General features: G+C 53.3%; 1 protein-coding gene across 4 annotated transcripts in view; it reads left to right on the top strand.

Annotated features, from left to right (window-relative positions):
• LOC140385213 (regulator of G-protein signaling 22-like) overlaps positions 1–27,888 on the top strand; it is a 198,201-nt gene that overhangs the window by 94,704 nt on the left and 75,609 nt on the right. For 3 of the 4 annotated variants that reach the window (XM_072467116.1, XM_072467117.1, XM_072467119.1), the window contains exons 12-17: positions 17,147–17,258; positions 19,726–19,851; positions 20,129–20,230; positions 23,704–23,898; positions 24,942–25,055; positions 26,125–26,294. In XM_072467116.1, the coding sequence (XP_072323217.1) occupies positions 17,147–17,258; positions 19,726–19,851; positions 20,129–20,230; positions 23,704–23,898; positions 24,942–25,055; positions 26,125–26,294 (819 nt within the window). The remainder of the gene's footprint in view (positions 1–17,146; positions 17,259–19,725; positions 19,852–20,128; positions 20,231–23,703; positions 23,899–24,941; positions 25,056–26,124; positions 26,295–27,888) is intronic. The other variant, XM_072467118.1, reaches the window with a different exon arrangement.

The raw sequence follows: 27,888 nt of genomic DNA on the forward strand, positions 1-27,888 counted from the left end.
CTCCACCTATGGACCATTGTAAGGTATTACCTATGATGTAGCATGTTGGGGCTTTTGTGGGTTCCGCCCCTGGCTCCACCCCTTGAGGGGAGGTATAAAGAGCAGTCGCCCTGTAGGCAACTCCCACTGACAGATCAGTCGCAGGCAGGCACTGTTCTAGTTGATTAAAGCCACAGTTTACTTCTACCCCTGGTTTCGTGTGAATCGATGGTTGCATCAATTTAATCAACTACAACGCCACTATGGAATCGGCCCTCAAACCTGACCGACTGGAACTCGATCCGCAGGCCGCGGAGGCGATTAAGATTTTTTTCGCACTGGCTCTGCTGTTTCAAGGCCTACCTCGCCGCCTCCTCCTCGCCTTCCATCACCGACGAACAGAAGCTGAGTCTCCTCCACGCACAGGTGAGCCATCGAATCTCTGTTCAACTCGAGGAAGCCTCCACCCACGCAGACGCCCTCGCGATGCTAGTGCGCCTCTACGTAAGGCCCGTGAACGAGGTATATCTCCTCACCACTCGCCGCCAGCATCCCGGGGAATCACTGGAAGAGTGCCTATGCCACCTCAAAGTCCTTGCACAAAGCTGCAATTACCAGGCCGTTACGGCCACTCAACATATGGACCTCGTCATCCGGGACACCTACGAGGCTAGAGTCAGGTCCAACTACGTGAGACAGCGCCTACTCGAAAAAGGTGCCCTAGACCTGGAAGAAACGATAAAATTAGCCTCCTCTCTGGAAGTAGCGTTCCAAAGCCTTAATGCGTTCCTGTCCGATCACGCGACCCCCTCGTGGAACCCCGACCAAAGAATACCCCAGGCCTGTGCCGCGCGGCTGCCCGCCCACCATGGGGGGGCTACCCTATTATTTCTGCGACCAGCCTCAACACCCCCGGCAGCCCTGCCCGGCCCGGAACGCGAACTGCAGCGACTGCAGGAGAAAAGGACATTTTGCTAAAGTTTGCCTGGCCAGGTCCAAAAACTCTAAATAGCAGGCCCGACCCTCAGACTCACAGGCCCACAGATCCCGCAGTGTGGCTGCTGGCTCCGCCACCCCCGGACGCGTCATCGGCCTCGTGTTGTCCGTGGGGGCAGCCGTCTTCCAGCCTGCCCAGCGTGTGTGACTCACGGGAGCCGCCATCTTGGCCATCCTCGCCCACGCAGCCCGCCACGTGCGAGTCATGGGGGCCGCCATCTTGGACGCCATCTGCAACACCGCCCGACACGTGCGACTGACGGGGGCCGCCATCTTGACCGCCATCTGCAACACCGCCCGACACGTGCGACTGACGGGGGCCGCCATCTTGACCGCCATCTGCAACACCGCCTGGCACGTGCGACCAATGGGGGCAGCCATCTTGGAACCGCCCCAGCACCTCCGACCACGCCGGCTACCTGCAACTCAGCGCGGTCACCCTTGACCAGTCGCGACCCAAACACCTCCGGAACTCTATGATGACCGCCCGGGTAAATGGACACGAAACACCCTGCCTCTTCGACTCCGGGAGCACAGAGAGCTTCATTCATCCAGACATGGTGAGACGCTGCTCGTTCCCAATCTTCCCGGCGCATCAAACCATCTCCCTCGCCTCCGGGTCGCACTCGGTGCAGGTCCAGGGGTGCACTACCGCAACCCTCGCAATACAGGGCGGCGGGTACGCAAATTTTAAATTATATGTACTCCCCGACCTCTGCGCTCCTCATCGATTGGGACTGGATTTCCAATGTAGCCTCAGGAGCCTAACCCTGAAGTTCGGCGGGCGCCTACCCCCACTCACCGTATGTAGCCTCGCGACCCTAAAGGTTGACCCTCCCCCGCTCTTCGCAAATCTCACCGCCGACTGCAAAGCAGTCGCCACCAGAAGCAGGCGGTACAGCATCCAGGATGGGACTTTTATCAGGTCCGAGGTCCAGCGACTCTTGCGGGAGGGAATCATCGAGGCCGGCAATAGCCCCTGGAGAGCCCAGGTGGTGGTCGCCAGGACCGGAGAAAAGAACCGGACGGTTGTAGATTACAGCCAAACCATAAACCGGTACATGCACCTCGATGCGTACCCCCTTCCCCGGATCGCAGACGTGGTTAATCAGATCGGGCACTACCGGGTGTTCTCCACGGTGGATCTGAAGTCTGCGTACCACCAGCTCCCAATCCACCCGGGGGACCACCACTACACGGCTTTTGAGGCAGACGGCCGCCTCTTCCACTTCCTCCGGGTCCCCTTTGGCGTCATGAACGGGGTCTCAGTCTTCCAAAGAACAATGGACCGAATGGTGAACCAGTACGGGCTGCGGGCCACATTTCCGCACTTGGACAACGTCACCATCTGCAGCCATGATTATCAGGACCACGATGCCAACCTCCAGAAATTTCTCCAAACCGCCTGAACCCTTAACCTCACTTACAACAAGGAGAAATGCATTTTCAGCACAACCAGACTAGCCATCCTCGGCTACGTCATGGAAAACGGGGTTCTAGGACCCGACCCCGACCGTATGCGCCCCCTCCTGCAACTCGCCCTTCCCCACTGCCCCAAGGCCCTGAAAAGGTGCCTCAGGTTCTTTTGATATTATGCCCAGTGGGTCCCTAACTTTGTGGACAAAGCCCGCCCACTAATCAAGGCCACCATCTTCCCACTGGCAGCTAAGGCCCACCAGGCCTTCAGCTGCATCAAGGCGGATATCGCCAAAGCCGCGATGCGCGCGGTGGACGAGTCCGTCCCCTTCCAGGTGGAGAGCGACGCATCAGAGGTCGCCCTCGCCGCTACCCTCAATCAGGCAGGCAGGCCAGTAGCGTTTTTTTCACGAACCCTCACCACCTCCGAAATTCGACACTCCTCAGTCGGAAAGGAAGCCCACGTCATCGTGGACGCCGTGCGGCACTGGAGGCACTACCTCGCTGGTAGGAGGCGCTACCTCACTGGTAGGAGGCACTACCTCGCTGGTAGGAGGCACTACCTCGCTGGTAGGAGGTTCACTCTCGTCACCGACCAACGATCGATAGCCTTCATGTTCGATAATACGCTGCGGGGCAAGATCAAGAATGATAAGATCTTGAGGTGGAGGATCGAACTCTCCACCTATAATTACGATATAGTATATCGTCCTGGGAAGCTCAACGAACCCCCAGATGCCCTGTCCCGCGGCACATGCACATGCGCGCAAGATGACCGACTACGTGCTATCCACGATGACCTCTGCCACCCGGGGGTCACCCGGCTTCTCCATTACATCAAGGCCCGCAACCTGCCCTACTCCACTGAGGCGGTCAGGGCCATGACCAGGGACTGCCAAATCTGTGCGGAGTGTAAGCCGCACTTCTATCGACTGGATAAGGCCCACCTGGTAAAGGCATCCCGGCCCTTTGCGCGCCTCAGTATCGACTTCAAAGGGCTCCTCCCCTCCAACAACCGCAACACATATTTCCTCAACATCATCGACAAGTTTTCCCGCTTCCCCTTTGCCATCCCTTGCCCCGACATGACCGCGACCACCGTCATTAAAGTCCTACATAGTGTCTTCACCCTGTTTGGTTTCCCCACGTACATTCACAGTGACCGGGGCTCATCGCTGATGAGCGACGAACTGCGTCAGTACCTGCTCACTAAGGGCATCGCCTCGAGCAGGACTACCAGTTATAACCCCCGGGGAAATGGGCAGGTGGAGAGGGAGAACGCGACGGTCTGGAAGACCGACCTCCTGGCCCTCCGGTCTAAGAATCTCCCAGTTCCCCACTGGCAGGAGGTCCTCCCCAACGCACTACACTCTATTAGGTCCCTAATTTGCACGGCCACAAACGAGACCCTTCATGACCGCCTATTTGTTTTCCCCAGGAAATCCACCTCCGGGGCCTCGCTTCCGTCCTGGCTGAAGACACCAGGGCCCGTCCTGCTCCGCAAACACATCAGGAGACATAAGTCCGACCCCCTGCTCGAGAGGGTCCAGCTCCTACACTCCAACATACATGTACGCATACATCGAACACCCTGACGGCCGACAGAATACGGTCTCCCTCCGGGACCTGGCACCCGCAGGTTCCACTACCAGCGCCACCCCATCTTACCCCGCCCAACCTATGCTGACCAGCGCCCCCGCCCCTACATGGCACCTACACCCCCTCCCGCCCGCCACTCCCCCTTCACGGACCCTAGGAATGAAGCCCCAGAAGACACGCTCCTGGAGTCCACATCTGTCCGCGCACCAGCGACTTCACTACCGATGCCAGCACGGCTGAGTTCGACGCCCGGGCCAGCTGCGATACCAGAGCTTTGGCGATCACAGCGCACAATCTGTGCACCGGACAGACTGAACTTATGAACGCTTCACCCCCACCGGACTTCATTTTTTTAACAGGGGGTGAATGTGGTGAATGTATTGCTGTAACAATTCACCATGTGCATATCTGTATTACGCTGTTGCCCATGTGGGCTCCACCTATGGACCATTGTAAGGTATTACCTATGGTGTAGCATGTTGGGGCTTGTGTGGGCTCTGCCCCTGGCTCCACCTCTTGAAGGGAGGTATAAAGAGCAGTCGCCCTGTAGGCAGCTCCCACTAACAGATCAGTCGCAGGCAGGCACTGTTCTAGTTGATTAAAGCCACAGTTTACTTCTGCTCCTGGTTTTGTGTGAATTATTACTTTTTTAGTAATTTAGAAAACGACAACAAAAGAAAACAACGTTTTTTGATGCTCAGCGGGACAACAGGTGGTTGTGTTCAGTGAGCAGCTAGTTTCATAGTGGATTTATTCGATGGAATTTCAAGTTAACAGCACCATGGCTATGTTCACGGCAATCGGCGAGTTCAATGAGAGAAGCGAGGACTGGTCTGAATACGTGGAGAGGTTGCAGCATTTCTTTTTAGTAAATGGAATAGAAGGTGAGGCAAAACGCCTTTTGATTCTCCTGAGTGGGTGGGAGATGAAGACTTATAAGTTGATGAGGAAGCTTGGGTAGGTTTCATTTGCAGTTTCAGTTGCAGTGGCCCAGAATCACCATAACCCGTAGCCATCGGCGATTGTTCAAAGATTCAAATTTCATAACCATTTTCGAAAAGCAGGTCAGTCGGTTGCTAACTTTGGCAGAATCACAGCAGCTTTTATTTTCGACCCCACATTTACAAGTGGACTATTTCAAGAATCCATGCAAAAGAAGGGTATTGGCCAATGTGCCCACTGCGCCGATTCATCCAGCTTTGAATGGTTTGAAGAAGGGGGCTGAAAGAGGGATGAAGAGAATGGCGGGTGATACCTTGAGTTCAAAGCTCTCGATTTTGCTTCTTGTATCGTATCGCGCTACAATCAACAACTGGGGCCCCTCCAGTCGAATTGTGGTTAGGTAGAAGACCAAAATCTCAAGTGGACTCCAGATCTCAGAGTAAAAGTGAGCGAGAGACAAGAGAAGCAAAAGGAGGGATAGGACAACCACATCAAAAGGTGGCAGTTCAAACCAGATGATTGGGTTTGCATTAGGAACTTTAGTAGCAACCAGAGGGGGCTAGCGGGAATAATTTTAAACCAAAGTGGTCCAGTATCTGGGTTGTGAGACTGCAACACGGAAGAGTTGTTCGCAGACACCAAGACCATATTCGTCTGCGTTATGCCTCAGAGGCATGAAACGTTTCAGAGTCAGCAACCATTACAGATAGCATGGCAGTAAGTAATGCTGCTGTTGATGCTCACCAGGATGTGGAAGGAGGAACCAGGGGGGAGGAACCAGAGGGATTCTCAGGGATGTTAATATATAAGTATAATATGTATAGGTTGTTGTTATAGATAATTGTATATTGGACTGTTAAAACATATTTTTGGAGAATATTTATCTGGGACAAGGCAGTTGCCATTTAGTTTTGTTTTTGTTTTTGTTTATATATTATTTATTTCTTGTTTATAAAACTGGCCATTGTTATTTATATTGTTATATTACTGTGTAAAGGATACACAATGTACTGTGATGGTTGGCCAAAAATTTTCAATAAAATATATATTTTTTTTAAATGTAAGGTGATGTCCCCTTTAAGACCGGGCTTGGAACCCTGGGGACTCCGCCTCTGGCTCCGCCCATCTGGGAGCCATACATAAAGGGCTGCCTCATGGGCTGTGCAGCAGTCAGCTCTCGTCTCTAGCTCTAGCATAGTTATTAGTCTAATAAAGCCTTCTTTACAGTTTAATCTCTAAGCGTCATTATTGAGGGTACCTCAATTTATTAGACTAAACTAGATTCAGGATAGACGCAGACCTAAAACCAGAGAAGCTCAAACTGGATGCACGAACGCCAGAGGCAAAGGAAATTTTTTAATACAGGCTGCGGTGCTTCGAGGCCTACCTGGACTCCGCAGAGGTTCCCATCCTGGGACCACGCAAGCTGCGTCTACTCCACGCCCGGGTGAGTCACAGAATCTCCGCCACGCTCGAAAAGGCGACGACTTATGATGCGGCAATCGAGTTGCTCCGCAAGCAGTTTGTCAAACCCATCAATGAGGTGCACGCCCGGTATCTGCTCTCTACCTGCCGGCAGCGCTCGGGGGAGTCGCTCGACGAGTTTGTTGAAAAACTCACCGTGCTTGCCAGGGACCGTGACCATCAGAATGTGACAGGGGAAGTCCATATGAACCTGCACATCAGAGATGCTTTCGTGTCCGGCATCCGCTCGACCTACATCCGGCAGCGGCTGCTCGAAAACGGGCCAAACGACCTCCAGGAGACGCTAACGCTTGCCTCCTTGCTGGCGGTGGCCCGACATAACTTGGGTACGTACCCCGCGGACTCTGCCAGCCCCCCCCCCGGACTTCCTCAGACTCACCCGTATTACAGGCCTGCGCCACGCGGCGACCTGCTCACCATGGGGGCACACCGTGCTACTTCTGCGGACAGGGCCAGCACCCACGCCCACGCTGCCCAGCCCGCTCCACGATCTGCAGCGACTGCGGGAAGAAAGGGCACTTTGCGAGCGTCTGCCTGGTCAGACCCAGGGGCCAGAAAAACAAAGAAGAGCCGGCCCGAAAATCAGGCTCTCGGGCCCACAGGCCTCGCAATGCTGCTGCACACCGACCCGACACGCCCTCTTCTGACACGTCATCAGCCTCGTGCGAATCATGGGAGCGGCCATCTTGTCGGCGGCCATCTTCTCGACCCGACACGCGCAGCCGGCGGCGGTGGCGATTCTTCGAGTCCGACTCGGCTGAGGACTCCGACTACCCGCGACTGGGTGCGATCACCCTCGATCAAACCCGGCCAAAACACCTGCAGAACTCCATGATGCAGATCCAGGTCAATGGGCACGACACTGCATGCCTCTTCGACTCCGGGAGCATGGAGAGCTTTATCCACCCTGAAACGGTAAGGCGCTGCTCCCTACGCACCCATCCCGCATCCCAAACCATAGCCCTCGCATCTGGGTCCCACTCGGTACAAATCATGGGGTACTGTATTGCGGATCTCTCGATCCAGGGCGCCAAGTACACCCATTTCAAATTTTATATCCTCCCTCACCTCTGTGCCCCCCTGCTGCTTGGACTGGATTTCCAGTGCAGCCACCGAAGCCTGACACTGAAGTTCGGCGGACCCTTGCCCCCCCTCACGGTGTGCTGCCTTGCGACACTGAAAGTCGCATCCCCCTCGCTATTCGCGAACCTCACTCCCGACTGTAAGCCCGTCGCCACCAGGAGCCGGCGCTACAGTGCCCAAGATATGGCTTTTATCAAGTCAGAGGTCCAGCGTTTACTGGGAGAGGGGGCCATCGAGGCTAGCAACAGCCCTTGGAGAGCGCAAGTGGTGGTAGTCCGGTCCGGGGAGAAGAAACGGATGGTCGTGGATTATAGCCAGACCATAAACCGATTCACGCAGCTTGATGCGTACCCCCTTCCTCGCATCGCGGAAATGGTAAATCGGATCGCCCAATACCGAGTCTTTTCCACGGTCGACTTCAAATCCGCCTACCACCAGCTCCCCATCCGACCAAAAGACCACCCCTATACTGCCTTTGAAGCAGCCGGCCGGCTCTTCCACTTCCTCAGGGTCCCCTTCGGTGTCACAAATGGGGTCTCCATCTTTCAAAGGGCGATGGACCAAATGGTGGACCAGTACGGTTTGCGGGCTACATACCCATACTTGGACAATGTCACCATCTGCGGCCATGACGCTAACCTCAAAAAGTTCCTCCAGACCGCCCGAGCCCTTAACCTGACCTATAATGACGGCAAATGCGTTTTCCACACCACCCGGCTGGCCATCCTCGGCTATGCCGTGGAAGATGGGATCCTAGGTCCCGACCCTGACCGCATGCGCCCCCTTAAGGAACTCCCTCTCCCCCGCAGCCTCAAGGCCCTCAAACGGTGCTTGGGGCTTTTCTCCTATTACGCCCAGTGGGTCCCCAAGTATGCGGACAAAGCCCGCCCACTCCTAAAGACCACCACTTTTCCCCTCTCGGCTGAGGCTCAATTGGCCTTCAAACCGCATCAAGGCCGACATCATCAAGGCCGCTATGCACGCGGTGCACAAAACCATTCTTTCCAGGTAGAGAGCGATGCATCAGACATCGCCCTGGCTGCTACCCTCAATCAAGGAGGCAGACCAGTAGCGTTCTTCTCCCGAACCCTCACCGCCTCCGAGGTTCGACACTCTGCAGTCGAAAAGGAGGCACAAGCCATTGTGGAGGCTGTACGGCGCTGGAGACACTACCTAGCCGGTAGGAGGTTTACCCTCGTCACCGACCGACGGTCGGTCGCCTATATGTTCGATAACACGCAACGGGGCAAAATAAAAAACGATAAAATTTTGAGGTGGAGGATCGAACTCTCCACCTACTCGTACAATATCAAGTATCGTCCAGGGGAGCTCAACGAGCCCCCAGATGCCCTGTCCTGCGTGCCAACGCGCAGGAGGACCGCCTGCAAGCCATCCACAATGACCTCTGACACCCGGGGGTTACCCGGCTCGTCCAGTTCATCAAGTCCCGCAACTTACCTTACTCAACCAAGGAGGTCAAGGCCATGGTCAGGGCCTGCCAAGTCTGTGCGGAGTGCAAACCGCACTTCTATCGGCCAGACAAGGTTCGGCTCGTGAAGGCCTCGGGCCCCTTTGAGCGACTGAGCGTGGACTTCAAGGGGCCCCTCCCGTCCACCAACCGTTATGCCTATTTCCTCACCGTGATCGATGAGTTCTCCCGTTTCCCATTCGCCATTCCCTGCACCAACATGACCTCAGCCACGGTGATTAAGGCACTGCACAGCATCTTCACCCTGTTCGGTTTCCCTGCTTATATCCACAGCGACCGGGGTACATCGTTCATGAGCGATGAACTGCGTCAGTATCTGCTCAGCAAAGGCATCGCCTCGAGCAGAACGACCAGTTATAACCCGCGGGGAAACAGGCAGGTGGAGAGGGAGAACGCGACCGTGTGGAAGGCTGTCCTTCTGGCCCTGCGGTCGAGAAATCTCCCAACCACCGGCTGGCAGGAGGTCCTACCCGATGCCCTACACTCCATTAGGTCACTCCTCCGCACGGCCACAAATGAGACCCCTCACGACCGATTGTTTCTCTTCCCCAGGACCCCAGGAAGTCTACCTCCGGGGTCTCACTTCCACCTTGGCTGATGGCTCCGGGACCTGTTCTTCTCCGGTGGCACGCAAGGAGCAATAAAACAGACCCCCTGGTTGAAAAGGTCCGACTGCTCCACGCCTACCCCAGTTACGCCTACGTGGAGTACCCCGACGGCAGGCAAGATACGGTTTCCCTCCGGGATCTGGCACCCGCTGGATCCTCCACCACAGACACCCCTTCCCGCGCCGCTCCCCTGCAGGACCCGTCGCCCCCTACAACACACCCCCTTCCGGCCCTACCATCCATTGGTGAGCCCCTACCGTGCGCCCCCCTTACGTCCCACCTTTACACACCCCGCCGGCGCCGGCACCGCTACCCCCGGCCCTGCCTAGTGTACCTGCCCCGACCCGGACCGAAGCTCCGACTGCTGTGCTCCCGGATGTGCCCTCAACCGGGACATCCGTGCCTGCCGCACCACCGCCCGAATTGAGGAAGTTGAGGAGGACGATCCGGCCACCGAGACGGATGGACCTATGATGACACTTCACCCCCGCCGGACTCTTTTTTAAACAGGGGGTGAATGTGATGAACGGTTACTGCCTTATCATCATGTAAGGTGATGTCCCCTTTAAGACCGGGCTTGGAACTCTGGAGACTCCACCTCTGGCTCCGCCCATCTGGGAGCCATACATAAAGGGCTGCCTCATGGGCTGTGCAGCAGTCAGCTCTCATCTCTAGCTCTAGCATAGTTATTAGTCTAATAAAGCCTTCTTTACAGTTTAATCTCTAAGCGTCATTATTGAGGGTACCTCACCAGTGGTATTGCGTGGGCCGCAACGCAACCATAAACTTCTGACAGACTTTCGTAGAGTTACTAATTTTGTTGTATTTATGGCCTGATGGGGGATTGAAATTTGAGAGGGGTGAAGTGTGACAGAGTGTCATTTTGAGTACAGAGTGTTCTTTAAGCCTTTCTCCTATGTAATTGCTTTACAGGCGCCTGAGCATGTGTGAGCTTTCGGTGGGCTTTTTCAGTCTGCAAGAGGGTGACATGTAAGAAAGATCAGGGGCGGGATTCTCCGCTGCCTGACGCCGATATCGTAATCTTTCCGGCGTCCAAATAGGGGGCGGAGCCGGTTTGACGCCGGTTTTCGAGTCTCCGCCCCCTCCAAAATGGCATCATCGCGTCAGGTGGCGCACGCCGTTGAAACGGTGTTGGTGTGTCATCGGAAGGACCTCCCGCGATGCTCCGCCCCCGATGGGCCAAGTTCCTGCTGGTTGACATGAAGTCTGAGCGGTTGGAACACTGCGTGGCGGCTGCGGACTTTGTCCAGCGCCACCACACTCAGCCAGGAGCCGTGCCGCTGGCCGGGGGGGCTTCCCCGAGGGCTGGGGGCGGGGGGGGGGGGGGGGGGAACTGGTGGGGGGTGGCCAGTGAGGCCGTATTTGGCGGGTTCGGTCCACGCACGGCCGGCGCCATATTGTACGTCACAACCACTGCAGGTCATCGCCGTGCATCTGTGTGACCAGGGACCCGGCCATTTTCCGGCCATTTTTGGAGTGGGAGCCGTGAGTTTCACCTGGCGCTGCTGCTAGCCCCTCACCGGTCCCGGAATCGGTGAGGGTTCGGCACTGCTGGTGGCGTCGTGAAATGTCCACGAATTCTCCGTTTCAGCCGGCACTTAGCCGCTGAACCCAGGAGAACCCAGCCCTGTTTTACTAGAGCTCATGTTTGCATAGTTTTCCTGTTGCTACTGTTTTGCTGAGTAACTGTTATTGTTAAGCTCTGTTATTTATTTATATAAAAACGTTCCTTTTAAAGACGCATACGACCACTATCTTTTTTAGCCTCAAGTTACCAAAGTCCCTGATGCACAATCAATTGCACAAAGACGAGAGTTGAATATAACTGAGGCTTTATTGCTCTAAGATGTGTGGCTTCCCACAGCAGCTGTGAAATGGCTGCTGCACGGAGGACACACATATTTATACTCCGCCTACTGGGTGGAGCCAGCAGGCAGGGACTACCATCGTACCTGTAGTACAGGTCCTACCATACATCACCTAATATAGGTGCAACAGTTGTTTACCACATTCACCCCCTGTTAAAATTGAGTCCGGCGGGGGTGATGGAGAATTCTATACAACAACTGAATTTTACATGTTCAATTTTTGTGAGAAAAGAAATGTCTTTTGAAGTCCAGTGGACAAGTTAGAGATTCAATCGGTCCGGGGCCTTGATGTGCCGCTGGGAGTGGCGCAGTCGTGGCGGCGATGCCGATGCTGGTGTGGTCTTCAGTGACTCCGGGAGTGTGCCGAAATCCTCTTCATCCTCGGGCGTGGGCAGGGGGAGGACGGATGGTCCTGGGGGGGTTAATGCTGGGAGCGCCGAGGGAGGCACCGGGCCGGAGGGGTGTGTGTGTGTGGAACCTGCTGGTGCCAGGTCCCTGAGCTAGACAGTATCCTGGCAGCCGTCGGGGTATGCCACGTAGGCACACTGAGGATTCGCATGGAGCAACTGCACCCTCTCCAACAAAGGGTCCGCCTTGTGGAATCAGACGTGCCTACGGAGAAGGATGGGTCCTGGAGCTGCGAGCCAAGTCGGGAGCGACACCCCGGATGTAGATTTCCTGGGGAAGGCAAAGAGACGTTCATGGGGTGTGTTGTTAGTGGCGGTGCACAGCAGTGACCGAATGGAGTGTAGTGCATCAGGGAGGACCTGCCAGTGAGAGGCTGGGAGGTTCCTAGACCATAGGGCCACTTGGACAGCCCTCCATACCGTCCCGTTATCACTCTCTACCTGTCCGTTTCCCCCAGGGTTATAGCTTGTCGTCCTGCTGGAGGCGATATCCCTGCTGAGCAGGAACTGACGCAGCTCATCACTCACGAATGAGGATCCCCTGTCACTGTGGATGTAGGCGAGGAAACCGAACAGAGCGAAGATTGTGTTGAGGGCTTTGATGACAGTGGCTGACGTCATGTCGGGGCATGGGATGGCGAAGGGGAATCTGGAGTACTCATCGACCACACTGAGAATATACGTGTTACGGTCGGTGGAGGGGAGGGGCCCTTTGAAATCCACGCTGAGGCGCTCAAAGGGGCAGGAGGCCTTCACCAGTCATGCACAGTCCGCAGTCCCTGGTGATTGTCCGTACTTCCTCGATGGAGTAGGGCAGATTTTGTGCCTTTATAAAATGGTACAACCGTGTGACTCCTGGGTGACAAAGGCTGTCGTGCAGGGCCCGGAGTCGGTCTACTTGTGCGCTGGCACATGTATCTTGGGATAGGGCGTCTGGGGGCTCGTTCAGCTTGCCGGGGCGATACAAAACCTCGTAATTGTAGGTGGAGAGCTCGATCCTCCACCTCAAGATCTTATCATTCTTGATCTTGCCCCGCTGTGTGTTATTCAACATGAAGGCTACCGACCGTTGGTCAGTGAGGAAAGTGAATCTCCTGCAGGCCAGGTAACGCCTCCAATGCCGCACAGCTTCAACAATAGCTTGGGCCTCTTTTTCGACAGATGAGTGCCGAACTTCTGAGGCATGAAGGGTGCGGAAGAAGAATGTCACGGGTCTGCCTGCCTGATTGAGGGTGGCGGTTAAGGCGACGTCTGATGCGTTGCTTTCCACTTGAAAGGGCAGCGTCTCATCTACTGCGTGCATCCCGGCCTTGACGATATCGGCTCTGATACGGGCGAAGGCCTGTTGAGCCTCGGCCGTCAGAGGAAAATGGGTGGACTGTATGAGTGGGCGGGCCTTCTCCACATAGTTTGGGACCCACTGGGGGTAGTATGAAAAGAACCCCAGGCAGCGTTTGAGGGCCATGGGGCAGTGGGGAAGGGGGAGCTCCATGAGGGGGCGCATGTGGTCGAGATCGGGACCACATAGCTGAGGATGGCTAAGCGGTTCGTGCTGAACACGCACTTCTCCTTGTTGTAGGTGAGGTTTAGGAGAGTGGCGGTGTGGAGAAATTTGGCAAGCTTGGCATCTGTGGCGCACAAAGACTCCGTGAGACGAATAGGGTGAAGTCGATGAGGCTTTATTAAGCGTGTCTGTTCCCCAGCAGCCCGATTGTAAACTGGCCTGCGGGGGAAGGCACCGGCTTCTTGTACTTCGCCTTCAGGGCGGAGTATGAGGTCAACGGCCAACCAGGACCCGGGATCTGTCAGCCAATGACATTAGGGCTTCCAGTCCCACATGACCCCCAATACATACTACCACATTCACCCCTTGTCAAAAATGAACCCGGCGGGGTGATGCTTCGTATGGTGGTAAGGGTTTACTATCGGGCTGCTGGGGAACAGACACGCTTAATAAATTGTGGCGCACAAAGACTCCGTGAGACGAATAGAGTGAAGTCGATGAGGCTTTATTAAGCGTGTCTGTTCCCCAGCAGCCCGATCGTAAACTGGCCTGAGGGGGAAGGCACCGGCTTCTTATACTTCGCCTTCAGGGCGGAGTATGAGGTCAACGGCCAACCAGGACCCGGGATCTGTCAGCCAATGACATTAGGGCTTCCAGTCCCACATGACCCCCAATACATACTACCACAGCATCGTGGTCCTGCTGATCATGGCCGCAGATGGTGACGTTGTCTAGGTACGGAAAGGTGGTCCGCAGCATGTCCCGGTCGACCATTCGGTCCATCTCCCTTTGGAAGACCGAGACCCCATTTGTGACGCCGAAGGGAACCCTGAGGAAGTGATAGAGGCGACCGTCTGCCACGAAGGCAGTGTATGGACGATCCGCTTTATGGATGGGGAGCTGGTGGTAGGCGGATTTGAGGTCTACCGTTGAGAAGACCGGTACTGCGCAATCTGATTGACCATATCAGATATGCGTGGGAGGGGGTACGCGTCGAGCTGCGTGTACCGATTGATGGTCTGGCTGTAGTCCACGACCATTCTGTGTTTCTCCCCAATTTTAACTAACCACTTGGGCTCTCCAGGGGCTGTTGCTGGCCTCGATGATGCCTTCCCGAAGCAGCCGCTGGACCTCGGACCTGATGAAGGTCCTGTCCTGGGTGCTGTACCGTCTGCTCCTGGTGGCGACGGGTTTGAAATCCGGGGTTAGATTTGCGAAGAGGGAAGGTGGATCGACCTTTAGCGTCACGAGGCCGCAGTAAGGGGTAGTAGGGGCCGGCCGAATTTCAGGGTTAGGCTCTGGAGGTTACACTGGAAGTCCAGGCCTAGTAGTAGGGCAGCGCAGCGATTAGGGAGGACGTAGAGGCGGAAGCCGTTGAATTCTATGCCCTGGACCGTGAGTGTGACCGTAGAGTACCCCCGGATCGCCATGGAATGGGATCTGGAGGCCAGGGAGATTCTTTGATTGTTGGGGTGTACTGCGAGGGAATAGCGCCTTACCGTATCCAGGTGGATGAAGCTTTCGGTGCTCCCGGAGTCCAGCAGGTAAGAGGTCACGTGTCCATCGATTTTAACGCTGGTCGTTGCAGTAGCCAGGTTGTGCGGATGAGACTGGTCGATGGTCACTGAGGCGAGTCGTGGTTGGTCGTCGCTGGTGTCGGATGATGGGGTGCCCGGGGGGCACGGGTCCTGGAATGCTGGTGGTGCCCATGTGCCGTGGGGGAGACAAGATGGCGGCACCTGAAGATCTTGGGGAGGACAAAATGGCGGCTCCCATGGGCCGCACGGGTGGGGGTTGAAAAAGATGGCGGCACCTATGGGCCGCACGTGTTGCGCGGAGGGGAAGATGGCAGCGCCCACTGGCCGCGCTTGGTCTGAGGGGGAGAAGATGGCGGCGCCCACTGGCCGCGCGTGGTCTGAGGGGGAGAAGATGGTGGTGCCCACTGGCCGCACGTGGTCCGGGGAGGTGAAGATGGTGGTGCCCATTGTCCGTAAACTAGGGGGGTGGGGGCAAGAGCGGCGATTGCGCAGGCCTGGCACACCGCGGCGAAGTGCCCATTCTTACCGCAAGCCTTACAAAGGGCAGCGCGGGCCGGGCAGCGTTGGCGGGGGTGTCGCTGGCGTATGAGGTCCGACCCAATCCCCGTAACAAAAGCATCCCGCATAAGGAGGTTTGAATGTTCCTTGGCCGTAACAGCCTGACAGTCACAGTCCCGGACTAGTGGGATTAGGGCCCGCCAGAAGTCTTCTATGGACTCATCAAGGAGTTGAGAGCGAGTGGCGAGTGGCGAAGAGCGTGTTCGTCCTCTGGGCGTAATTTTCTTTGAGTAGCGTCATGACTTCGGCATAGTTTGGCGCGTCCTGGATCAGCGGAAAGACGTGGAGCTCAACCTCGAGTACAGTATCTGTATTTTCTGAGCCCCCGGAACAGGGCTTGGCGCCGAGTTGATGTACGCCTCAAAACAATCTAGCCAGTGCTGAAAGTCCTTTTTGGCGTCGCTTGATTGCAGATCTAGCTGCAGGCGATCCGGCTTGATACGGAGGTCCATCTTCTGAAAATCTTAGAGCAATAAATTGATGCATGATCAAAGATGAGAGTTGAATACAACTGAGGCTTTATTGCTCTAAGATGTGTGGCCTCTCACAGCAGCTGGCGAAATGGCTGCTGCACGGAGGACACACATATTTATACTCCGCTTACTGGGCGGAGCCAGAAGGCAGGGACTACCGTCGTACCTGTAGTACAGATTCTACCATACATCACCTAATATAGGTGCAACAGTGGTTTACCACAGTCCCACACTCCCGCTTTTCTGTCCCAAATAGTACACTAGGTGGTGGGTGCCAAATTCAGCAGCCGGCCCGCTAAGTGCAAATATATAATTTAAGGCTATTTAGTATAATTCGGTTTAATTTCTTTTGAGTGTCTTTGTCTCGACTGCTGTGGGAAGTTGATGGTAAATTTGACCCTTTGTGTCCTAAAGATGGCTAACCTATGCCTCTGTCTGTGTGTTGGCTTTGGTTGGGGGGCAAGGGAGGGGGGACTCTCCCATAGTGCTTTGGGCTGGGGGATAGTCAGGGATTGCTTTGAGGACCTCAGCGATCTCCCCCAGATTACAAAACGGGGCTATGTGCGGCCTCGGTTGCGCGTTCCCGCTGAGGCCCTTTATACAATGTGAGTCATGTTGAATAGCCATGTGTTTCTCAGTGCTATGGGAGACACGTGGCTAAACGCACTCGCTATGGGACTTTCTTTCCATTTAGTTGAATCAAGTCCGTTATTTCAAGTGCTCCATAGTGTATTTTATTTTTTCAACTTCTAATAATTTAATGAATCGGTGCAATCGAGTGGTCTGGTGTCCAAAACGGGATTCTTTTTTGGGTGTTAAATCGCACCCAACATATTAATTTCTTCATTAAATGGGTCACTTCTTTACAGTAGCTTTTTGAATACAAACAAAATCAAGGGATATGAGATAATATGGGAAGATAGAATTGAGGTTGAAGATAAGCCATGATCTTCTTGAATGATGGAGTAGTCTCCAATGGTCTACTCTTTCTCCTGTTTCCTTTTGTTCTATTACACCGTCTTAATGAATCAAACTCGGTTGCAAGTAACTTTCAATGTCACATCTGCTGGCCAAGGGTTCTGCCAACGTTAAACATATCTTGATCTATAATCTCCTTTTTGTCAACTTATCTTTTATCTTCCATACATTTGCAAATTGTCGATAAATTCCTTTTCCACAGACAGCTTCCATCTTCAATCGACAATATTTGGTCTCAAGCCTCAAAAGCGATGAAAGATTTGGAAGACCTGGAATTACGTAAAGCAAAGGACCTCCGCAATTTAGAGACGTTAGTAAGTATTCAGCTGAAAACTTAAACCAACAGGAAAGAACTGAGAAAATCCTTACAGGACAAGAACTACTTTACATTTAACCGTTCACTTGACCAGAGGGGGAAATAAATCTGTTCTGAGCAAAATACAATGACAGTATCTTCTTATCAGATGACGATTGACGGACAGTGATCTGATGCTGCTCATTTTCTGGTAGTGGTTGTAATACGGGATTGGTTACTACGATTGAAAATTTGTGACTGGAACAAGATCCAATAGCCACGGCAATGCTACACTACCAGTCAATTTTAACTTACTGTTGCCCTTTGGGATGAACTATTTTAGTTTTAAATCTACTGCTGAAATGATGCCCAAGGCCTGCCTGACTTGATTTTAGATCTACCCTCAAAATGTGTGGCTCACCCTTCCCCATTAAGACTTATTAAAATTTAAATTGGTGCACAGGCCAGCTGTAAGACCTCAGTGCAACCTTCAGGTGCAAATGGTGGGTGCGGCTACTAATGCACCCGCCACCCAGACTCACTGAACATAAAGGGCGCAATTCTCCCATCGGGAGACTAAGTCCCGGCGCCGGAGTGAAAACCGGAGTGTTTCACTCCGGCGTCGGAGGCCGCTCCCAGCCCCCTATTCTCCCGCCCCCGGGGGGGCTAGGAGCGGCGCCGCGTAAAAGCGGCACCGCGTAAATGACGCGGCCGGCGCCGCGTAAATGACGTCATCCGCGCATGCGCAGGTTGACCGGCGCCAACCCGCGCATGCGTGGTTGCCGTCCTCCCCCGCGGCCGCCCCGCAAGAAGATGTCGGATGGATCTTGCGGGGCGTCAGAGGAAAGGAGGTCCTCCTTCAGAGAGGCCTGCCCACCGATTGGTGGGCACCGATCGCAGGCCAGATCCCTTTTGAGTCCCCCCCGCCCCCCCCCCCCTCCAGTGCAGGAACCCTCCTTCCCCCCTACAGCCGCCCCCCAGCGTTCCCGCGCTGTTCCCACCGGCAGCGACCATGAGTGGACGGCGCCGGTGGGAACCTGTCGTGTTGGGCAGGCCGCTCGGCCCATCCAGGCCGGAGAATCGCTGCTCGCCCGTTACAAACGGCGAGCGGCGATTCTCCGAGCGGCCAGCCGTGATTCTCGCCGGCTTCGGGGAGGGGGTGGAGGAATCGCATGTGGGTGCCGGGGCGGCGTGGCGGGACTCGCACGGCGCCCCGGCGATTCTCCCACCCGGCGTGGGGGGGGAGAATTCCGCCCAAAGTTTTCAGTATAAATGGTTTCAGTCTTGCTGATGTTGAGTTGAAGTGGACTCTTGCTGCTTCTACACTTGGTAAGCTGAGTGTCATTAGCACACATTAAAAACTCTAAGCTTATTGATAGAACATAAGAGCTCGGAGCAGGAATAGCCAATTCAGCCCCTTGAGCCTGCTCCACCATTCAATTCGATCATGACTGATCTCATCTCATCCTCATTCCCACTTTCCTGCCCTCTCCCCAAAAACCTTCATCCTGTTACTAATTAGAAATCTAGCTCCTCAAATTTGTTTAGTGTTCCGACATCCACTGCATTCTGCGGTAGAGAATACCACAGATTCATGACCCTTTGAGTGAAGTAATTCCTCCGCTACGTCTACCCTGTCAATCCCTTGTAGCATCTTTTTAATTCAATTAGATTTCCTCTCATTATTCGAAACTCCAGCAATTATAGACCTTAACTGCTCAATCTCTCTTGATAATACAAGTCCTTCTGCTGTTGCACCTCAAATCTGGGTCACCCAGTGTTATGGACAACACTCTCAAATTATTGTACAATGATCTCCTTTATTGTACCTTACCAAGTTACTCCAATGGTATCAAACCATCACTATAAAGGGTATCTGACGCTCTGTTACACACAGTATCAAGACTTCATTACACAAAGGATCAAAACTCTTTCCTACGAGATATCAAAACTCACGCTTGGACCTAAATACCACCCATTAAGAGGCTAGGTGATCAGACTCCCTCTTGGTGGATCCCGATGTCCCCTCTGGGCCTGGACTCGGGCATGGCTTCTTACGATGATTATTCCTGCAGGTTATTGCTTCAGAAGTCTCTTTGTCTCTCCTTTGAATACAGATCTTGCTCTTGTTTCCAGTCACACACTCGCAGGACAGAACTAATTAATCAATGTCCCTGAGTCACGAATGCTCAAAGAGTCGTGACTCTCTCAGGGGTCATAATTCTCTCAGGAGCACGATACACAGGGATGTGTGTTTAATTACTGTCTGTCCGAGGCATAGCAACAGCCATTGTCCAATAGCTGGGCTCACTCCCTGACTGCACATCCTGTACTTTACTGCCGACCCCTGTTGTTGATGCTGTTTGTGCTGATACAGAGTTAGCCTTTTCAACCATCAGGCTTTGCTGATTTCTTTACTTTACTTTACGAATCCCCATCAGGCTGCAACGCTGAACTAAAGAATCTTGCTTGTGTGTGTTTTTTAGATGCAGATAAAGAAATACCATGCGGATCTGTGTGATTCTAAAATAGACGACATGCTGCAGGCGCTGCACAATGAGAGCAGAACTGGATACTACTTCACACGTTTTTGTGAAGAAACAAGGAATGTGGTAGGTGAAAGAAATCTTGGATCATTAGGCAAAGAGTTTTGCTGCTAAAGCTTTTTACAAATATTTTTGTTGCCATTTTTCAACATTAACCGTAAAACTGTTTAACATATAAAGCACATGTTTACAAAGTAGCAGCTCAAGTGTGTCCACCCTTTTGCCACACAGTCCCAATTGTGTACTTATTTCAGGGTTAAACAGCTATATAGAATGACTACACTGAATGGGAACAAGCCATTGCCATGTCGAATATGAACTAATTTCTCTTCCTTTCTTGCAGTTGTGGAGCAATGGTGCGAACTTGTGGTTTGACCTGAAAGAATATCAGCGCCTATTTTATGCCGAAATCTTTCAACCTTTTAAACTCAAGAGACAAGCTCAGGCAAGCTATGAAATTCATTTTGTTTTGATAGTCATCAATATTTGCTGACCCACATGTGGATGGGTGACCCCCTTCCCGGAACTCACTCACCTCGGGGCTCAGCAGAGATGGGGCAGGGTCTGTGGGTGGCCAATGAACTTACAGGAGGTAGGTTCCTCTTTTAAATATTTGAATGAGACAGCGTGCCTCAGATTTGATCTCACCTCCATCTTTAATGCTACCTGGCTACCCAGCTCCTAAAGGGAGATGAGGAGTCTGCATGAAAAGGATAAGAGTTTTTTTCCAGCATTGCATGTGGTCCTGGAGGAGTACACTACCCTGGCTAACTTGCTTTCCTTTCTGCAGTTGGTCTCCCCCACAATTAACCAAACTTCCCAACCCTGGGCGGGATTCTGCGATTGCCGACGCCGAAATCGCGATCGGGCGGAGAGTCCGTTTTTACGCCGAGATCGGGGGGGGGGTCGCTGTTTTTTGTATGCTCCGCCCCCTCAAAAATGGCATACTCGAGGAGTACGCCGCACGCCGTTGGGAGGGCCTCAGGACATCACCTGAGGCCCGCGCCTGATAGGCTGACTTGCCGACTGCGTGGGACACGTGTACTCAGTTTTCGGGGCGCAGGCGTGGCGGCTGCGGACTATGCCCCGTGCCGCCGCAGTCGTTCCACTGGCCGGCGGGGGGGAGCTTCGGCGGGGACTGGGGGAACTGGTGGGGGGTAGTCCGGGGGTGGCGGGAGGAGGGGGGGGGGGGGGGTTGCAAGGGGGCGCTATCTGGCAGGCCTGGTCCACGCGCGGCTGGCACCACGTTGTACGGTGTGGCCGCATGCACGGCTACGATCCCGGCCGTTCTGCATCCTTATCTGTAGGTCAGAGCTTTACGTGGCGCGACTGCTAACCCCCCCCCCCCACTGGGCAGAGCATCAGTGTGGGGGCGCCGCCGACTTTTTGGTCGTAAGACCAGACGCTTCCTCCAGACATAGCCGCAAAATCGGAGAATCCAGCCACCTCTCTCTGCTCCCCATCTCTCTCCGATTCCCATGATCATTCCCCAACAACATTCCTTCTAATTCCCTTTTTCTGTGCGCAGCGTTTGTTGCACTGTGCAGTCCCCTCTGTGTGGCCACATACGTGCACATCTGAAAGGGACTGCTGTCTATGTGGAAACAGGTCTGCCCTTGTGTGGCACATTCTTGATTCTGCGGCCACACAGCATGTGCAGCTTCGAGGGAATGTTGCTCCCTGACCCGCCAAGAGGCTGCAGTACCCACTGTCACCTCAGCCATCCCTGCCCATAATCTCTATCCCCAGGAGCAGGAAGGCTTTTCTGATGCACTCACCGCTGGATAGAGAGCTAAGTTTGCCAATTAGTCTGGCTGCTGGGCAGAGTACCTGTTCAGAATATGAGCAGGACTTTTCGTTTGGGAGACTATGTTCTCCCGCCGGAGCTGAATCGCTTTTGATTTGCACTCACGCCATATAGCTACATGGTGTCAGCACTTGATGAAACCCAGACTTCCAGGTTCCAATGCATACTCCTTCCAGCATTTGCAAATTGGAGCAGTAGATGCAACAAAACTCCACAGAATACCCACAGTGCAGAAGGAGGCCCTTCGGCCCATTGAGTCTGCACCAACCCTCTGAAAGAGCACCCCATCCAGGTCCACTCCCCGCCCCAGCCCCGTAACCCCACCTAACATGCACATCTTTGGACACTAAGGGACAGTTCAGCATGGCCAATCCATCTAACATGCACATCTTTGGACACTAAGGGACAGTTCAGCGTGGCCAATCCATCTAACCTGCACATCTTTGGACTGAGACATTTTGGGCTGGATTCTCCGCCCCGCCACATTTCTTTTTTACCCCGTCGGCGGGATGCTCCGTTACGCCGGCAAGTCAATGGGGTTTCCCATTGTTGGGCAGCCCCACGTCGTCGGGAGACCCCCCGGGGTGCCGGCAAAACGGAGCATCCCGCCGGCGGAGAATCCACCCTTGTCTCTTTACTATTCAATGAGTGTTCCTTTAAAGCTACATAAGCAATTTTTAAATGCCAGCTGCAGTTCAATGTTTGTGTCAAGTTTAATTTCAATACAAAGTTGCAAGTTTCAAGCTGAAGAGAGGAATAGCAGTTCTTTAGGTATATGTCATTGAAGTTAGTGGAAAATGAAACGGGGTGGCGTGATGATACAACAGACAGGTGATTTAATATTGAGACGTGGGTCTCACCCACATGAAACCAGCAAGCTGTGGGCACTGACTGGGTATATCTCTGAGGAGGGTATGGTAGAGCAGGGAAGGCAGGAGTCAGACCATAATCCATGCTGGATCTTTCCTCTCTCTAGCCCAGGAATGTTAGAACCACCTGAAGTACCTCAATTCCTGGCCCTAGTTGAAATAAGGTAACTCAACACAAGGCAGGAATCAAAACTGACACTTTCTTGTCTGTGTACCTTAGCACACAACATGTAGTGCTTAATCTGTAAGCTACGGACGGAGAGGCATTCGGAACATGTTACAATATAATTACCATCGTTATTCTCCTCTATTATTCACGAATAAGACAAATAGCTGCAGACCCTCTGGGTTACCGTTACTGTCTGACCTGTTCGTTTACAGGACTGACTCTGCACTCCAGGAGTAACCAATATAATTTTATAATGGAAATTCAGGGGCGTCATTCTCCGACCCCCCGCCGGGTTGGAGAATCGCCGGGGGCTGCCGTGAATCCCGCCCCGCCGGTTGCCGAAGTCTCCGGTACCGGATATTCGGCGGGGGCGGGAATCGGGCCGCGCCGGTTGGCGGCCCCCCCCCCCCCCCCCCCCGCTGGATTCTCCGGCCCGGATGGGCCGAAGTCCCGCCGATAAATTGCCTGTCCCGCCGGCGTGGATTAAACCACCTTTTGAACGGCGGGACAAGGCAGCATGGGCGGGCTCCGGGGTCCTGGGGGGGCGCGGGGCGATCTGGCCCCGGGGGGTGCCCCCACGGTGGCCTGGCCCGCGATCGGGGCCCACCGATCCGCGGGCGGGCCTGTGCCGTGGGGGCACTCTTTCCCTTCCGCCTCCGCAACGGTCTCCACCATGGCGGAGGCGGAAGAGACTCCCTCCACTGCGCATGCGTGGGAAACTGTCAGCGGCCGCTGACGCTCCCCGCGTATGCGCCGCCCGGGGATGTCATTTCCCGCGCCAGCTGGCGAGGCAACAAAGGCCATTTCCGCCAGCTGGCGGGGCGGAAATTCCTCCGGCATCGGCCTAGCCCCTCAATGTTGGGGCTCGGCCCCCAAAGATGCGGAGCATTCCGCACCTTTGGGGCGGCGCGATGCCCCGTCTGATTGGCGCCGTTTTGGGCGCCAGTCGGCGGACATCGCGCCGTTTCGGGAGAATTTCGCCCCTGATTGTTTGAATGATTTTAAGGAGCCATTGAAACTATAATTGGATGTTTGGATACGTGATCTTTTCATGATTTGTCCACTTGTTTCAGTTCATTTTTGCTACATACACTGTTGAAGGCGCCCCAGAAGATGTCCAAATCGACGCAGAGAATAAGAAAGATATCTATAACAAACTAGAGCCACCCTTTGAAGAGCTGTTTGATCAGTTAGAGGAACACACTCTCCTCTTGCTACTGGTACCTTGGATCCAAATGATGGAAACAGAAATGGCAATTTATAGAAAGGTTTGTCATTGTGCCCAACTGCTTTGTGAATGAGTCTGTACAAAATGGTCCACTTCATATTTGGTTCAGTCTTGTGCTGGGTCTGTAGACACACATGTTGTTTGCCCCATTTCATATTGCTTCTTTTCTCCCTACTTCCTGCATACTTTTGTGGATGACAGAATGCATACAGAGCAGAATATGCCCTGTATTCAGCCATTAGGTCTAGTGTTTGTTTGCAGCCACTCAGGATTTCTCCAATTGCCTGATCTCCAATTGACAGCGTGGCTGAGAATAGCACTGAATGTATAAAGCTCAGTGAATTTGTTGGCAAGTCATCGCCTTGGCAAGCTATTGGCCTACTCCAGAGTGTCACAGTGCATTTCTTCTGGTGTTTGCAGCTGTCAAAGGACTAAAAGGTCAGTGACTCCACTACCATCACCCCCATCCCATAATAAATCTTGTAAATACAGATACTTTGCAAATGCTTCCATTTTTGTCTTCAAAATATATTTGGCCCATAGAGAAATACTCGGTGTGAAAACTTATGTGCATGTATGTTTCTCAGTGCACTACATTTAGTCAGGTATTGACTAATTTAATCATGTATTATTTAATATTAAATAGTTGACATTGCGGGCAGCATGGTGGCACAGTGGTTAGCACTGCTGCCTCACGACGCCGAGGACCCGGGTTCGATCCCAGCCCCGGGTCACTGTCCGTGTGGAGTTTGCACATTCTCCCCGTGTCTGCATGGGTCGCACCCCCACACCCCAAAGGTGTGCAGGGTAGGTGGATTGGTCACGTTAAATTGCCCCTTAATTGGGGGAAAAAAAAGAATTGGGCACTTTAAATTGATTTTAAAAGATGGTTAATATTGCACAGAATAATGGAGTCCAAGCATTTGAACATTTGTGCCTAAAAGTCGCTGATCAGAAAATACATGCACATTTTCCCTCGTGTTTACATTCTGGTCTGGTGTAAATTGAGCATTCAGCCTTCAGTGCAATGGTTATGGTCATGTCATTGTTCATTGACGCTCAGCGAGGATCTTTTATTTCTAGGTGAAGTTGTCAACGAAGTCGCGATATTTGGATTCAAAATACCTCAAGAAACTTCAAGAGCTACAGAGAAAGATTTTGTCCTATGATGTAATTAGCCCTTTGGTTGTAAAAAAAGTAAATGTCGATCTATATTTATTGAACACAAAGCCAGGAACAAAATCACTCTCTAATCTCAATCAACTAACACTGGCTGACACGTTGATTTTTTGGGGGGGAAATTCTACTGGACATTCTTGTACTGACATGTAATGGTTATTGATTGCACTGCTGAGTGAATAATGACTTACTGGCAGCATTGACCTGAGACAACATTTCCTAAAGTGTGAATAGTTGCAATTCCAAAGGCCCCAAAAGTCAACTTTGTTGGCGAAGGTGTGCATGCAATGTGCAATCAAGTCCGTTTCATGGCAGGGTTTGTCTTCCAACTGATTGTTGTAAATTTTTTTGGGGGGGAAACTGAAGTTTGTCAATTCCTATCGGGGTGCAGGCAGGGTAGATGATCTGCTAGGTTACTATCTTGGACACTATTGCTGGGATTTTCTGGCCCTGCCTGGGACCTGTTGTGTGGGATGCGGTGGGCCAGCTAAAAGTCCACTGACTATCAATGGGGAGTGGTCGATCCCAGTAATCCTGAGCGATATTGGCCACCATTCTTATTCTACCTGTGCCCTGCTGCTGGACACTGATCAACGTCCAGTAATCTGCACCGGGCATTGGCTTTCAGCTAGTTAAGAGGAGAGGAGTACTCTGCACATTAACGTTCCCTAACTGAGCCCCCAATGTGCTGGAGGCAGATAATGGAGTTTCTTGTTGATCAGAGTTGAAGGCACCTGTACTAACAGACCAAGAATTCCCAAGAGATCCTCTGCCTACCACCTCTGGCACGAGGGGGTTCTGCTGCAACTGTCCATTGCCGTTACCCCACATTCCACAAAACGACAGCAGTGTTAAGAAGCCACCATGGACAGAAATGGGCGGTGGGTTTCTCCTCGCCCGGTGGGGAGTGTAGTGGGGGGGAATCAGGCTTTATGTGTGGGTGGATACATGATCAAAACAAAGCTACAGAAAAATGGCCGGGGGCGGGGGGGGTATGTTGCAGGCGTGCAGGGAAAATTGCGACACATTTACGACCTGCAGTTACCAAAGCCGTACCTGTCTGTTTAACTTTCATCACTTTCCTTAGGAGTTTGCTGCTCTTGTCCATTCCGCCAGCCAAGGAGACGTTTCAGATGATTCCAAAGGCGCGTGGCAAACAGTTCCTGCACAATTCCAGAATTATACATTCAATTCGATTCTCCACAATCGCTTAGAACTCGACCAATTCCAGATGTTCCTCAGAGAAAATTTAGCAGAGTAAGTTTCTGAGAATTTTTCGGTAACACAGCAGAGTGACGGTGTGCTACGGGGAAGGCTGTACAATGTAGAGTTTCCCATACATGCTTCACGAGCCGATGTTTTTCAAAATGATTTTATTGAAGTTTTTACATTTTGCACACTGTGCATTCAACAAGGTTATGTGCATCGGTTGCAATATACATGACATTTCAGGATCTTTTCTCGGGTCGCGTATTCTACAGTGGGCAGTTATCTTCTATTTACATGTGTGCGGCATTTTTCCCTTCCCCTCCCCCCCACTTTGTCGATTGGCCCCACCCTCCTTCTCCTCCTCACTCCCCCCTCTCCCCTCAACCACCCACCTCCCTTGCGGTGTTTCTTTGGGGTTTTCATTTTTGTTGCATCGCTCTGGGCCCCTTGATATTTGTTTTGGCTGTTTTCTGGACTCCCCTCCACTCTCTCTGCACCCCCCCCCCCACCATTCCTTATCTGTTTCCACGTATTTTCGTAGGCTCCTATATGCCCCCCCCCCCCCCCCACCAACCGCTTTGTTTGCTCAATTGGCTGTTGGGCCTCTAACAGGTCCTGGTACAAGTTGGCGAATAGCCTTCATGCTTCAAGCCATCTTCTGACCCTCGGATAGCGAACTTGATCTTCTCCAGGCGGAGAAATTCCAAAGAATACTGCCGGCCAGTCTGCAGCTTGTGTTGCTGATCGGCAGCAGAACGGGATTCTCCGGCGGGCAATTAGGGAAGCAAAGGCAAGGGCATCGGCCCTCATCCATATGAATAGTTCTGAACGGTCCTATACCACAAAGACCGCCACATTCGGGCACGGCTCCACCCTCAGCCTTGAAGAAGGCTGTCCAGAACCCGACAAGTCTGGGGCATGCCCAGAACATGTGGGTGTGGTTGGCCGGGCTTCCCTGGCACCGCTCACATTTGTCTTCCATCTCCAGGAAGAACCTTCTCATTTGGGTTCTTGTCAGTGCGCTCTGTGCACCACTTTCAGCTGCATGAGGCTTAGCCCTGCACAGGAGGAGGTGGCCCTGTTCAGTGCTTCACCCTATTTCCGTCCCTAGCTCTTCCTCCCATTTTTCCTGTGTTTCGTCCAGTGGGCAGCGTGTCCTTTCTAATAGTCGTCCGTACAGGTCCCCGCAGTTTCACCTCCCTAGATTGTCTGCATCCAGTACCTCCTCTAATACTTATGTCTCGGGGTCCATGGGTATGTTGTCTTCTCCCTACGGAAAAGTTCGTAATCTGTAAATGTCAGCACCCCCAACCCCCGCCCCACCACCAAATACCATAAACGTCTTATCTTATCGAGTTTAAAAAGGCCTTGGGGGATGGAGATCAGTATGGACCTGAACAGGAAGAGGAACCTGGGCAGTAACTTCACCTTGGTCATCAGTACCCTCCCCGCCAGGGAAAGCGGGAGTGCATCCCATATAGCCCTTTTTTACTTCCTCTGCCAGATGGTCAGGTTCCACATGTAGATCCGTGCCCAGTCATGGGCTATCTGGATCCCCCAGGGAGCGGAATTTGCTTTGGGCTAGTTGAATGGTAGTCCCTCCAGCTCTGCCGCCCCCCCCCCCCCCCCCCCCCCCCCCCCG

The sequence above is a fragment of the Scyliorhinus torazame genome, chromosome 11 (genome assembly GCF_047496885.1).
Source record: "Scyliorhinus torazame isolate Kashiwa2021f chromosome 11, sScyTor2.1, whole genome shotgun sequence".
Taxonomy (NCBI): domain Eukaryota; kingdom Metazoa; phylum Chordata; class Chondrichthyes; order Carcharhiniformes; family Scyliorhinidae; genus Scyliorhinus; species Scyliorhinus torazame.